This window comes from Rhipicephalus sanguineus, chromosome 3 (genome assembly GCF_013339695.2).
Source record: "Rhipicephalus sanguineus isolate Rsan-2018 chromosome 3, BIME_Rsan_1.4, whole genome shotgun sequence".
NCBI classification, from domain to species: Eukaryota; Metazoa; Arthropoda; class Arachnida; order Ixodida; family Ixodidae; genus Rhipicephalus; species Rhipicephalus sanguineus.
Genome location: NC_051178.1, coordinates 102,308,604 through 102,322,341, shown reverse-complemented (window position 1 = coordinate 102,322,341; position 13,738 = coordinate 102,308,604). Strand labels below are relative to the sequence as shown.

The 13,738-nt window shown below is 45.5% G+C and overlaps 1 protein-coding gene across 5 annotated transcripts in view; it reads right to left on the bottom strand.

The window, feature by feature from the left end:
- LOC119386869 (serine/threonine-protein kinase OSR1) overlaps positions 1 to 13,738 on the bottom strand; it is a 239,262-nt gene that overhangs the window by 22,156 nt on the left and 203,368 nt on the right. For all 5 annotated transcript variants that reach the window (XM_037654138.2, XM_037654140.2, XM_037654136.2 and 2 more), the window contains exon 2: positions 1,756 to 2,000. In XM_037654138.2, the coding sequence (XP_037510066.1) occupies positions 1,756 to 2,000 (245 nt within the window). The remainder of the gene's footprint in view (positions 1 to 1,755; positions 2,001 to 13,738) is intronic.

The window sequence follows — 13,738 nt, the reverse complement described above, 5'->3', positions numbered from 1 at the left end:
CAGACAATGCGTTGTATATAAAAAACATAAAACGCTGGACAACTCGCTACAGTTTGCCGACATAACAATGCAGCTCATAAATTCATCTTGTACGCGTTGGCAAGAGTCCAGAACGGCTTTAGAATGTCCAATTGCGTGCAATATGCCTTTACGCTGTCGCTGCACGTTTTCGCACACGCACTGCCTGCCTCACAATGCGTAAATATTGATGTTTGTTTCCAAATAGCCAGTGTATAAGCTGCATAAATGAGAACATGTAAAAACGGACGTCATATCTAATAGTACAAACTGCTGTTTCTGACAAAAGCAAACTTTAACCATACAGGATAACCACGTTAGAGAGTGGCCGATAAGGGCACACGTATATCAGAGCATTGAGCGTGCTAAGAATTTTCCCTCGCATTATCGACTCGTGCTACAGTACTAAACGCGGATGTGATGCATTTAGTGAGAACGTTTAAAGATAGAAACTATCCGATAATGACTCAGAAGGTCCATGGCAATGACCTACTCCTCGTAACTTGGCTGGCGATAAGCGCAAACGAATCGCAGTCCGATAACAACACGCGTTCTCTTCTCGGCCTTATCGGAAAAATAAAATAAAATTCTGGATATGAAAAAGTGCTTTACGTTCGCGTTTTCTTCACCCCCAATTTGTATAGCTCACAGACTGCGGGATTCCAGCGGACGCTACGGCCAAGTAAACGGTTCGGTCGTGGCTAGCGTAGTTTTGGCTTTGCCGGCAAAACAACTATTCCCCCAATGTAAGCGCTTAGGCACCCGCGGAAAAAAGCGACGAAAGTGCAAGACAGCTTCTCAGTTTCCGAAGGAAACAGCTCAGCAGAGCGTTCGCAGCGCACACAAAAATAGCAACACCGGACCGACGCAGCCATAGCGCACACAAGCGACACAAAGTAAACGCATAGATCGACGGAATCAGAAATACGTCGGGGTATGTAAACAATGCGGCGTGCGTGCACGAAAAAGCCAGCCGATCCGCGTAGAAGCGGAACGTGAACAATTTTTTCGTCAAGGTAAACTACAGCACGACTCTCGCGCAGGCTCGACAGTCGCCCTCGAAAGCGCTTACGCGTAGAATAAAAAAATTCCCCTGTCGTTACGATAGCCGCGCGAGATACGATAATAATCCTGTACTGAACATTGCTATTAAACAGGTGGAGCCGCGAAGCTGCCTTGGAAGAATGTTCTAGGAGAGGCCAGCCGAAAGGATGCGGTTATGTATGAATGGTGTAGCGCCGGCGTGCGTGAAGGAATTTCGATATGAGCGGGCAGCAACGCAAGATGCCCAGAGGGTTAGCTCGAAAGCTATTTGCGTGGCTTCGCTGTTCTAAGGGCGACAGCAGACGACGCAGCGACGGTCAACCGGCATCTCAGAAAAAGCGTTGCCCGCGAATGGTCTGACTGGTTGGCGCTACCGCTTCAGAACAAACGCGCTGACCGTCCGTATCGCCGGTGCCAGAGCGAAAGACGTTGGCGCCTTAACAATCTCGCCCATAGTATTGCGCGAGCGCCCGAAACGACGACTGTGTTACTCAGCGCCGACGTTGCTGCCTAGCTGCAAACTCACGCCGCACCGCGCAGGAGCCGTTCAAGTTTGCCGGCTGCGAAGCCAAGAACGGGCGACCGCGCCGCGGAGGTAAACAAACGCAGAATTAACGCCGTGCCCGCAGCCATTCGCGTACGGGGCGTTAAGGCTAGGCTTTCCGAACCGTTTAACCGAGCGACGACACTCACCGATGACTTCGCCGAGCTCGTAATCCTCCTTCAGGTTGGGCCATGAACTCGACGTACAGCCCGCCTCCGCCATTTTGACAGCGAGAAGATCGGGAACGATGCTTCCCCGCCTAGCGGCCTGATCTCGAACTCGCTGCACATGGTTATTCGAGAGAGCGATGGCGGCCGACTCGCGGCGCCTGTACACTCCGGGAGAACCTTGGATCGGGATGCCGGCTTTCTCTGCCACGCGGGACGACCCTTTCCTGCGGAAAAAAAAAAGAATGTTAAAGTAAAAAGGAGTCTCAATGGTACGCTTTAACCATTTGTGATGGTAACCGACACAGCCCACGCCAGAGAGGAAAGTGAAAAAGAAAACGGTGGCGGAACGGGGAAATGGGTTCCTGCTGATATAACATATTTATTCAGTCCACGAACGAACAATTGTGAATGGTATCGTTAGGTGCTTGCGAGGCTTTGCTCGATTGTTCTAGACTACTTCGGTTCATTCGGCGAGTTGCCTTCTCGTCATTCTTTTTTCTTATCGTGAAAAAATGTGAACGTCCTTCGTACGCTCGCTGAAAGCCGGCGCGCGCGCTACGCTTTGCCGTTCCGCTATCAAGCCTTTCTTGTGGCGACATTACTTATTCTTGATATTTTCTGCGCTCAAGTGTACTCCAGACAAAGCAAACAGCTGCTTGCAAGGAAAACGGCAGAGGCTGTCGATAACGAAACTGAAAGCCGAGCACGTCAAAGCAGCACAGTTGATGATGCAATGACAATTTATTTTTTTTCTTCGGTAACTGTCAATATATAATATTTCTAGCATTTTCTTTTCTTTTTTTTTCACTAACTTTCACATGATTCATGGCCGATCGCCGCGGAAGGTTGAGCCATACTTCTAAAACCCAACCAACCAATCTGGGCGCTCTGCACATTCCGGCATTACCGTTAGATACACATTATTCACAGTCATATATAAATCACAGGAGGTAAACATTGACGCGCAAAATTTATGCGACTGTGAGCACGTATTTTACTTTTTTTTCCTCAAAACATCAATGCTACGAGAAACTTTTAATGAAATATTTGCACTACGTGACTTTAGCATGAAGAATTGTCCTTTCATAATTATGTATTTGTTCCTTTCGCGGTAATGGGTAAGAGAAAAAAAATAGAATTTTGACATTTTGAATTTTGTTAGTTAATTGAAGCATGAAGAATGTCAAATTTGTTTCCTTTTTTGCTTTCTTTTCTCTCTCTCTATTTTTTTATTCTTTTTTTTTCTCTCTCTCTCTTTTCTGGAGGACGAATGAGCCTCCTCGTTCCCTGTAAGTCCGTGGTGAGCTGGTGCCCAGACACTACACAGTACACTACGGGCTATATCGACAAATTTATCCGGGAGCGGAGTCAGCGGATAGAACGCTCAGCAAGGAAAAGGAGGAAACTACAGCAGGTTTTTTTTTTTTTTTTTTTTCCAAACCCCGTACTCTACAGCAAGTGGCATCCAAGAGTATTCAGGCCAACGTGCAAATTTTGTGATGAGGCAGCAAATTTAATCCACATGGTGTGGACATGTCCGACTCAGTGTAACAGCTCGCGCACTCTAGAATCCTGGGAGGCTCTGCTCCGCAGCCCAGACACCAACATCTAGCAGGACATCATCAGTCAAGCCCTTGCTGCCGCCGTGCCGACGGATTCCAGCCTGACGTTCATTGGCTGGTGCTTTAATATGCATTTGCCTAAGATGAGTTGAAGGCGAAAGCCATCTTCTTCATCTCAGCCGACTATGTCGATACACTACCTCCCCCCCCCCCCCCCCCACCCGAAAGCTTTCTGTGCCATATGTAGTTCCGACATTCCCCCGGGACTGGAGGCATTGGAAACTTTTTGCAATTCACGTGGTTTTGCGCTGCTTCCGGCATCGGCCCACCTTTCACCAAGAGACGATGTTAAGTGATGACGTCATCATGTGACGTTACGATGACGTCACAAATTTTCGCGACATGTGACGTCATGATGACGTTATGATGTGATTTGATGATGACTATCTATCTATCTATCTATCTATCTATCTATCTATCTATCTATCTATCTATCTATCTATCTATCTATCTATCTATCTATCTATCTATCTATCTATCCGCCTATGCCTGGGCGCTTTTACCAAAATTGACATAGGGGGACATGACCGAGTGTATGACGAACACGATTAGCAGGTCACGACATGAATAACGTGACATGCTTGTCGCGTACGTGATAACAGCATTTCCCTCAGTCACGTATGGAGCATACCCGAGCATCACGGCCCGTGGAAAGCACGTATGCGCCACACGTGATTTACAGTCGTGTCAGCACAGGAACGCTGAGAAGAGACTTCGGGAATCTTAACGCGAAAGCGTTAAGGAGCCAGGGTCGTATCACATCTGGTGCCGGCGTCGGCGGCGTTGTCGGCGGGCGAAGAAATCTCGACGGGCGCAAAGAACAAGAAAATTATGGCAGCTTCATCGCACTGTGGTGGCGCCAAGCCTGAAGGAAGAGCGGAGCTGGACGGCCTTCTCTGTTTCACTTTCTTTCTTCTCTTTCTTTCTCTTTCTCTCTGTTTCTTGTATCTCTTTTTTGTATCAGTTTCTTTTTATTTTTTCTCTCTCTATCTATTTCTTTCTCTTTCTCGCTCTTTCTATCTTTATTCCTCTTTCTTCCCTTTATTTCTCACTCTGTTTCTTTCTTTCTCTTTCTATCTTGCTCTCTGTTCTTTCTATCTCTTTTTCGTGTCTGTTTCTTTTCATGTCTTTCTCCCTTTTTCTATCTTTCGTTCTATCTCTCTTTCTCTCCGCTTCTTTATCTTTCTTTTCTACTCTCAGTTTTTTCTATCTATTTTTAGTCTGTTTCTTTCTATCTCTATGACTCTATCTCTCTCTTTCTATGTTTTCCTCTGTCTCTTTATCTTTTATTGCTCTCTATTTTCCTCTGTCTCTTTTGTCTCTGTCTCTTTTCCTCTGTCTCTACCTTTATTGCTCTCTATTTTTCTATTCCCCTTTCTTTCTATCTCTTTATTCCTGTCTCTTTCTTTCTCTCTCTCTTTTCACGGGTTCCTTTTCATTTGACACTCGCACCTGCTGTACACGGTAGTGGGGCTTGCCCGATTCCGGTGGCGCATACCCACCTATGAGTTTTCTGGTGACACCGCACAAACTACGGCGAGCTACAAAACAGCTTCGCTGCTAAAACCACGATGCATGACTGTGAAGCGTTCTACCACAGGAGCCATGCCAGTGCATGAAACTGCTTCGGAAAAAGACCCTATATGCAGGCGTCATGCAGGGCCACATAAGTCGCGGTTGCAGCGTTTGCTATCTGCTTTTATAACGATGCAATACACATTACATATGTTTATTAATATGTAATACGTAATAAACATATGTAATATGTAATAAACATATGCAATATGTAATATGTTTATTACCCCCCGCCCTCCCTCTCCCTCCCGCGGATGCACACCCGTGCAAAAACTTCTAGGACACCCCGAGACCACCGCCGTGTTTCCATACCTACGGGCGACATGAACAGTACGTGTACTCATTGATGCCCGCATCACCGACGAATCCTACTCGTACGTTTGTGAAGCATGCGAGCGCGCCGCACGATGTTTCGATAGCGATGGAGGTCGTCGGCTCGCGTTCCACCGATGGCGCCTTCCAGAATGCGAGCTGCGTGACATGTAAACAGGGTCGCGCGCTTACACGAGTCAACAAAGGTTAACGAGCCGCGGAACGAGCCAATTGCAGATGGCGAAAGAGAACACCAATCTGCCACGTCTCCCTCGGACGGCTTCATAGTCGGCGACAAATGGTAAAATGGCTTCGACATTCACGGCTATAACACCACGCAACGGTTTAAGTCCGACACTGTCAAATCTACGTCATCACTTCGCGCGACGAAACCAGCCCTTAAGCTCTGTTACTTTTATACATAAGATTGCTTCGTTTATTATGCTGTCTCCTATCTTTTAAGCGCTCATCTTAGCATTTCTGACAACCGGATTTTATTTGTTTAATTTTATTCCTTTGCTACATATTTACCATTTTGCAGTTGGATATATTCACTGTTTTTATTTTGTGTGGTACAATGTTGTATCAAATGAGGTTTGTACTTCGTTCAAGTGCTATTTTTGTTATATTTTCGAAGCGATTTTATGTGTGTGTGTAGGCGTGTGTGTGTGTTTGTGTGGGCGCTTTTTTCAACTTTATTCGCTGTCCTTTCTAGCGCCTCTTTCATAGTCTTCCACTGGGAACCTCATCCGTATATAAATATCTGCATGTAGCTCACTGTATGCAAGGAATAATAAAACGAACCTGAAACTTCATTTAAACGCGACAACAACCACAAAGAAAAATTAAGTCATCTTCGCACTAGTGGTGCCAAGCCTGAAGGAAGTGCGGAGCTGGGCAGCCTTCCTTGTTTCTCTTCGGTTTTCTCTTTCTTTCCTCCTCTCTTTCTTTTTCTCTTTTTCCTTTTTTTTTCTTTCTTTATTTCTATCTATTTCTATTTTTCTTCTTATTTTTTCCCTTTCTGTCTGTCTATTTCTCGCTTGCTTCCTCTTTTTTTCTATTTTTATACGTGGTTTTGACTGCGTTACGCCAAGCGAGGATAGCATACGACAGCATACGACAGCCCGGGCCCCTAAAGTACTCCGCATTTATGATCATCAAGACGCTCGAAGAACAACAGGAAGAAGACTTCTCCTTGGCGCGAGCGCGCGCTCAATATGCTGCAGATGCCTATGCTATACGTGGTTTTGACAGTGTTACCCCGAGCTACATGAGACGACGACAGCATACGACACCGCACGACAGCCCGGGCCTCTAAAGTGCTCCGCACTTAAAAGTGAAAGAAAATCTGGGAGGGGGCGAGGAGGGGGGAAGATGGCGTACCGAAGGTGAAGCTGGCAGCCGCCATTTTACCTCCGGAAGCGTATGTTAGCATATAGAGAACAACAAAAGTTGCCTTGGCGCCTCCAGCGTTTGAAAAATGAAGATGTATGTAGGAAGATGAATGAGCAAAAAACAAGGACTAAACAGTTGAACATTATTTTTTATCATGCAACCGCTTGAATTTACCGAGGAAAAACATCCTCAAAGCGGTGTTTAATCCAGTTAGATTGGAGTTCATTGCTTGTAATATTCTATCCTTGGGAGCCTCCGCATTAGCTCATTGTCACCGGGATGTCTGTTCCGCTGTACAAAAATTCTTAATTGAATCAGGGCGGTTTTGATTTCAAATTTCTGAATTAGCATTATTCATTTATTCTAACTATTCCATAATTCATTAGTAATACAAGTTATATGTGACCACTTTTGTCTATAACTTATGCGTTTCTTGGCCAACCCCCCAGAGTCGGTGTGAGCCATTCATAAAGGCAATCATCATCATCATCGTCATAAAACACGATAAAAGACGGAGGCGAGCACGCGCGGACACAAGAGAGAAGTCGGGACTGTCGGGACAACGGTCGTGTCCCTCTTGTGTCCATGCGCGCACACCTCCGTCTCTTATCGTGAATCCCACCAACTAGCTCGATTTCTGACATTCTAAGCGCATGAAACAGCCGGATATGACGTCGTCAGAAATGTGCCCCGCGAAGGCGCCTATATATGTGCGGACGAAAGTTGTGCGCGGCACTGAGATCAATGCGTCGAAGACATCACACGGGAGGACATGTTACAGCGTGCGTCCTTCCGAGTCCCGTTCGATCCACTGTACACATTTGGCACCGGATATAGCCAGGAAAGCGACGCGCCTTTATAACACACCCTTTCCGGCGCTTTCAAGAGTGCCTTCCGCTGCAAAGGCCACGCGTGGGCAACTATCAAATGCACCGCCGAGGCTGTGACGTCAGCATTTGTACTCCCGTGCCACAGCCCAGAAAGGAGGTGTTCCTTCTCTGATGTGAAAAGGTCTATAGCTTAGTCGGACAGACACTGGACGGCTATGTAACAGGAGCGCAAAGCGAACCTCTTCCTGAACGTCCAAGACGAGTAACGGCAATATGTGCTTTATTTGACATCGCAATTTGGCAAGCGATTAATCCTATCTATCGATGAAAGATTAATCGCTGGCCGAATTCGATGACGAAAAGTACCTATTTATCGACGGGAATATAACGTGTCGTGTGAATGCTATTACTAATAACTGAAGATAATTAAAGACGGGGACCAAATCTACCAAAGGGCATGGCAAGTTGAGTTAGCAATTGAATGAAATGCCGTTTTTAATCGCCACTTGCTGGCTCAGTTTTCAGACGTTGCATATGTGTTACACACACACACACACACATTATATATATATATATATATATATATATATATATATATATATATATATATATATATATATATATATATATATATATATATATATATATATATATATATATATATATATATCTAAACAGGCCATATTGAAAGAAGAAAAGAATGACGAAAAAGACCGGTAGTCAAGGGCGTTTCGTATCTTCCCTGTAAGCCATATAGAAAAGTACATTTTTCAATGAAAAAAGGAAGCAATAAAAATAATGCGCAATCTAATAATGGTCTTGTAAATGCAATCAGATTTGCCCAAACCACTTCGGAAGCAATCTTCCACGCCTGCAATGTTTTCAGAAACACGATCGAAGAACTTTAGAGCGAAGCTTTCTATACGCAAGCTCACACAGAGGCCGCAGCCGCGATTCGTCTCCTAGGTATGTGTACGCCGAGAACCACCTACAGCTGCATGCTACAGCCGTTGACAAATACTCAGAACGCGTGTACACATAGGCCATGGGGGGCCAGCAGACGGCCTGAAATGTCAATCGCACAGGACAGTCTGGGTGGGCGCGCGTCATGGCAGGTGTGTTAAATCGCCCGCATACTGTTCGTTTACGGAGCGTTGAACGTCGCGTTGACACCCAGCTTGATCGGACGTTGTCGCTTATTTTAGTAGTGTAACTTGTGAGTTTAGGGCGACTGGCTGCGCTGCCGTAAGCTAATTTGCGCACATACCATGGACACATCTATATTGTGTGCGTACTGCACGATAGAGCCGTGGATGACTTTCATTGTTGTATCTCATCATCACCTGTCATCCTTCTCTTTCTTGCCTCGTCGTCTCTCTATCCTCTCGCCTAAGCATTGAGTTCAGGAGCATGCAGAAGCACTGAACTGTCGAACAACTTCTTCATCCTTCTTACCTCAACTTTTACCCTTCTCCACCTTCTCCCTCACCCAATTCTCTCTCTGTCTGTGTGTGTGTATCTGTGCTTTTGTGAAACCTGCAACCCTGCAGCAGCGTTCGATACTTCGTGTATGTATGTATGTATGTATGTATGTATGTATGTATGTATGTATGTATGTATGTATGTATGTATGTATGTATGTATGTATGTATGTATGTATGTATGTATGTATGCATGCATGTATGTATGTATGTATGTATGTATGTATGTATGTATGTACGATTTCGCACGTATGGCTAAATTGTGCACTCCGGCGAAACAAACCCGAAGGAGCGCTAGGCGTGACGACATCGTTCTTGCCAATCAGGGCGCGCGCGAATGGATCGGCCGGGGGGTGCGGCGGTGCAGGCGTGGGTTTCTTTCTCGTTGCGCGAACAATGCTAGATTGTCGCTGCCTGAGTGTCGAAAACAGCAGCAGCCGCATGCAGCCACAATGCATCCCGCGAACCACTTCGCAGCGTGCGTGCAGTCGTCGCTCGGGGCTGATGCCAACACGCGATACTATACAGTTTTGTTTTGTTTTTTCTCTCTCATAGGGTTCGTTGAATGTTAACCAAGGACGTGTACGCGTGTACGCTTACGAGGCCCGAGTATGCTGGGTTGCACGCAGACAAGAAAAAGAAAAGGAACTAGACGAAACATCATTGCAAAACTGATATGCAAAGTAGAGCACGATTCACGTTGAGCGCTCCCGTCGCGTATGCAAGGGAGTTCACCATTAGTTAGGGTTTACTGTACAGCGCGCCTTCTGCACTAGCGGGCTACGAAGAAAAAGACTTGCTAACGCAACCTCTGTGTGATGCGTGCTGTGCATGCGAGCGCAAACGAATGACTTCCTGATGTGCCACCGAATACTGTTCTCTGGTTGCTGTTATATCGAGCTTACACGTAACACGCCTTGTAGTTTCCGAAAGTTGTACTGCAAGCTAATATCAAGTGTTTTCTTAAGAGGCCGTGTTCCCAAGAATCATCCCAACATTTATTTGTGTGTGTGTGTGTGTGTGTGTGTGTGTGTGTGTGTGTGTGTGTGTGTGTGTGTGTGTGTGTGTGTGTGTGTGTGTGTGCGTGCGTGCGTGCGTGCGTGCGTGCGTGTGTGTGTGTGTGTGTGTGTGTGTGTGTGTGTGTGTGTTACCTGGTTTTCTAACGGTGTTTCGCACCGCATGCAGTTTGCATTTCACGATGCACAAGTACCGTTTAGTACGGCGCGTCACATTTGTATTTTTCGATGGCAGCGTTTTACGAGAATTAATCGACAATTGAGTGGCGGTGACTGAGTGCGTAGCAGCGCATGTATGTGACCAAACGAGCTAGTAGTGCGCAGCAACACCGGATTTTCTAGTCGACTCTTGGAAAAAAGCGTGCGCTCACGTTTAACGACATTTCATTGATTTCCTTGTTTCTCAACCTTTCATATTTTGTTTTTCCAGGCCACGACGTATTCCCCACCAATTATTTTTGCTTTTTTTTTTACTATAGTATAACGTGCATGGTTAGAGCAATATGCGGATGGGGAATATTCTGACGGCAATATGAACCCTACGAAAACATTCGTGTCATCATCCCCATAATCGGTATGCTGCATTGTATACTAGAAAAAAAAATCGTGACTAATTCTTTATAATTAAGTACACCGGCTGTCGCAACGTGTGAAATAAGTTTCCATGCGGTAATTATGAATCATGCTGATATACAAGTTATACCATTAAAGGAAAAGTTAGCTTAAGACGAACAATGCGCTTATTGCAAAGACGAAGTTAGCGTCGTGCGGTATAACTGGAAACAGTCACAAGCACAGTAGTTTTTAGAGGTCCTTTTGTACCTCATAGACAACAATCTCAACGGTGCAAAAGAGACTTGGACAAAGGACACGGCCAACACGCTGTGTAATCGTTAACAATAGGAACGAACTGAGCAAGTTAGTAAGGGTTCATGTCGAAAATTTAGCGCAGGAACGGACATATAACACGTTCTTTGCCCGTTTATGTCCTTCGCACTGGATTTCAAAAGCACTAAGCGATTGTAGTCTCTTCTGTGGTTAAGTACAGGTAGAACGCCGTAACGAACACTGTTCAAACCCACACATTTCGACAGCCCTAGCAGTGAGCAAAATAAGGTCAGCCTGTAACCAAGAACTTTTCAAAATTTAATCGGTCACTATTGCATTTTTTTTAAATTCTCCGCGCTTATAGCAAAACTTGTGAAATGCTGCAGAAGCGTGATCGTATGGCATTGTTGAACTGAAGGAGGGGCCCGTTTTCTTTTTCTTTTTTTACATATAGCTAAATATAAATCGGAGCCAAGGAAATTAAGAGGGAGGGGTGCAGTTTTAATTGAAATAAATCACCGGGTAGAGCATCGCCCGTAGTGCTAAGGTTGCGGGTTTGGTCCCCACCGGCGGTGAGTTGTTTCTTCCACGTTAATTTATTTTTATTTTAGGGGCGAAGCTCCTCTTAGTCTAACCTTGTCACGTCTCCGTTGTCCGGCGTAACCACCTTTGCAAACTGCCCACTACTTCGTCTTTGCAAACAACCCACTACGACCCATCACCGATGCTTTGCAAACTGCCCAATACTTCGTCTTTGCAAACGTCCCACTACGATCGATCACCGATCCATTACTTCACCGACCATAAAGCCGTTATAATGAAGGGGGAACGGAAGCCACCTTTGCAAACTGCCCACTATTTCGTCTTCGCAAACATCCCACTACGACCCATCACCGATCCATCACTTCACCGACCATAAAGCCCTTATAATGAAGGGGGAACGGAAGCCACGTCTAGCTACCACTTACGATTAATAAAATTTCTTGTATAAATATATACAGTGTTTGTCACGTCTTTGATGATGTACTGGGCTATCGCTTTGATTACTGCTGGGCAAAACCACTGAATATTTCACGGTGTAACAATGATTGCTTCAGGAGCTTCGCCCAAGCTCTTCATAATTCACCCGTGGATATGCTGTGAATTTTTTAAAATCATCATTACTACACACTTTAAAAAACTACAAATGATTGCTCCTATGCTTTCCTTCGTTTCGAATTGTTTACACTGTCGGGATGTCAGTTTCGCCTGCGTTTGTGATAAGTGTCGCCATTCTAAACGTCAAGACATACGCCCGGAACTAGGCACCACGCGCTGCAGGATCCGGCCACAAATTGATTTCACGTGCCACTGCCGTGTTATTACGAGTGGCAGATGTTAGAATCCGCTCCTTTTTTTCCTCGTTCGCGCTTTTAATTCACTATGACGGTGCTCGTTTCTTCATTCCACTATTATACTAAACTATGAGTATATGAAAATTTAATACGCCATTTTTACATTCAGTAACGAGAAATTATCCCGCTTACATAGTTCGCGTTCACACACCACTACGCATCAGAATTTGTACAGGTAAGGATGCGTAAGGTTCAAAATTGAAAACAATGCTTCAGCAACGACATCAAATTATGCCGAGCAGTAACGATGACTAGTCGCAACAGATTACACGATCTTTCAATACGTCGTATAAGGCTAAAAAAAAGAAAGAATTACGAGCAAACAAAAACCGCGAACGATAAACGTCGTTGGCCCTGTATGTGCTTCTTACAAGTATTTTGATACCTTTTCGGTTTGCCGAAGGCCTCGCGCTTGTTACGTGAGTACGCCGAAATACAAAGACGCAGTGCATCGCGAGGACGAGTGAGATTACACTATTGGAAAATAGCGCAAGCACAAAAGTGACACTCCCGTGCCTGACCGTATGAAGTCAACAGTACGTGAAGATGCGCGTCCCCCCAACCCAAATGAGAATTGGCATCTGGCCGCGCGCGAACGTACCATACGCGACGGGAAACACCCGACTCACAATTTCGGTGGGATAACCATAGTCCGGGACGATAAAGAGAGATTTCTAACATTACACTACTTACTAACACATTACAGAAAACAAAGAGAACAACGCACAAGAAGCTAGATTGCCACAAGCGGTACAACCCCACAAGAAGCTAGGTAGACCAAGAGAGAGAGAGAGAGAGAGAGAGTATAGACATCTACAAACGAAGACATTCCAAAATCCAGTACACCTCAATATCATCTACCCAAGACAGCTCCCGGACGCTAGCTGTAACCTCTGTAAGCACGAATACGCCGACATAGAACAGATTCTCTGGAAATGTACACACACAGCGAATATATTTGACCATAAAAATCCGGACCTCCTTGAGAAGAATTGACGCGACGCTTTGAATAGCTCAGAACTTCCAAGACCGAGTCTAGGCCATTCAGCAGGCCCGGGAAACGGTGGAAAGGCTAGGCCTCACCACGAGCACCCGGGTGGTCTACGCTAGCCCACCAATCTGCAGGTTCTCAATAAAGTTTTACAACCACCATCACCAAATTATTTGAAGTTCCTAAAGCTACAAATAACTCCTCCACTGTATTCCTTGGTTTAATTATTGGTTGAATTTATATGGCCGCGCCTAACAAAAGACAGGGCCCTCATCTGATTTCCCTTCTTGCTCACTCAAGTACTTGAATTATCTAAGTGGTTTGCCGCGCGCCTGCCGAGCATGCCCTTGATCAGACCATCGTTTATAGTTTGCCGTTGCCAAACCACTGTTTTACCTCTGTCGACGTCATGAGCGACCCACTGTTATGAAGAACTACGAACCTAAGGGATCCCATACCTGGTGCATGCTGTAGCAGAGAATGACGCTGCACCAGCGGTAAAGCGCAAGTCAGATAAA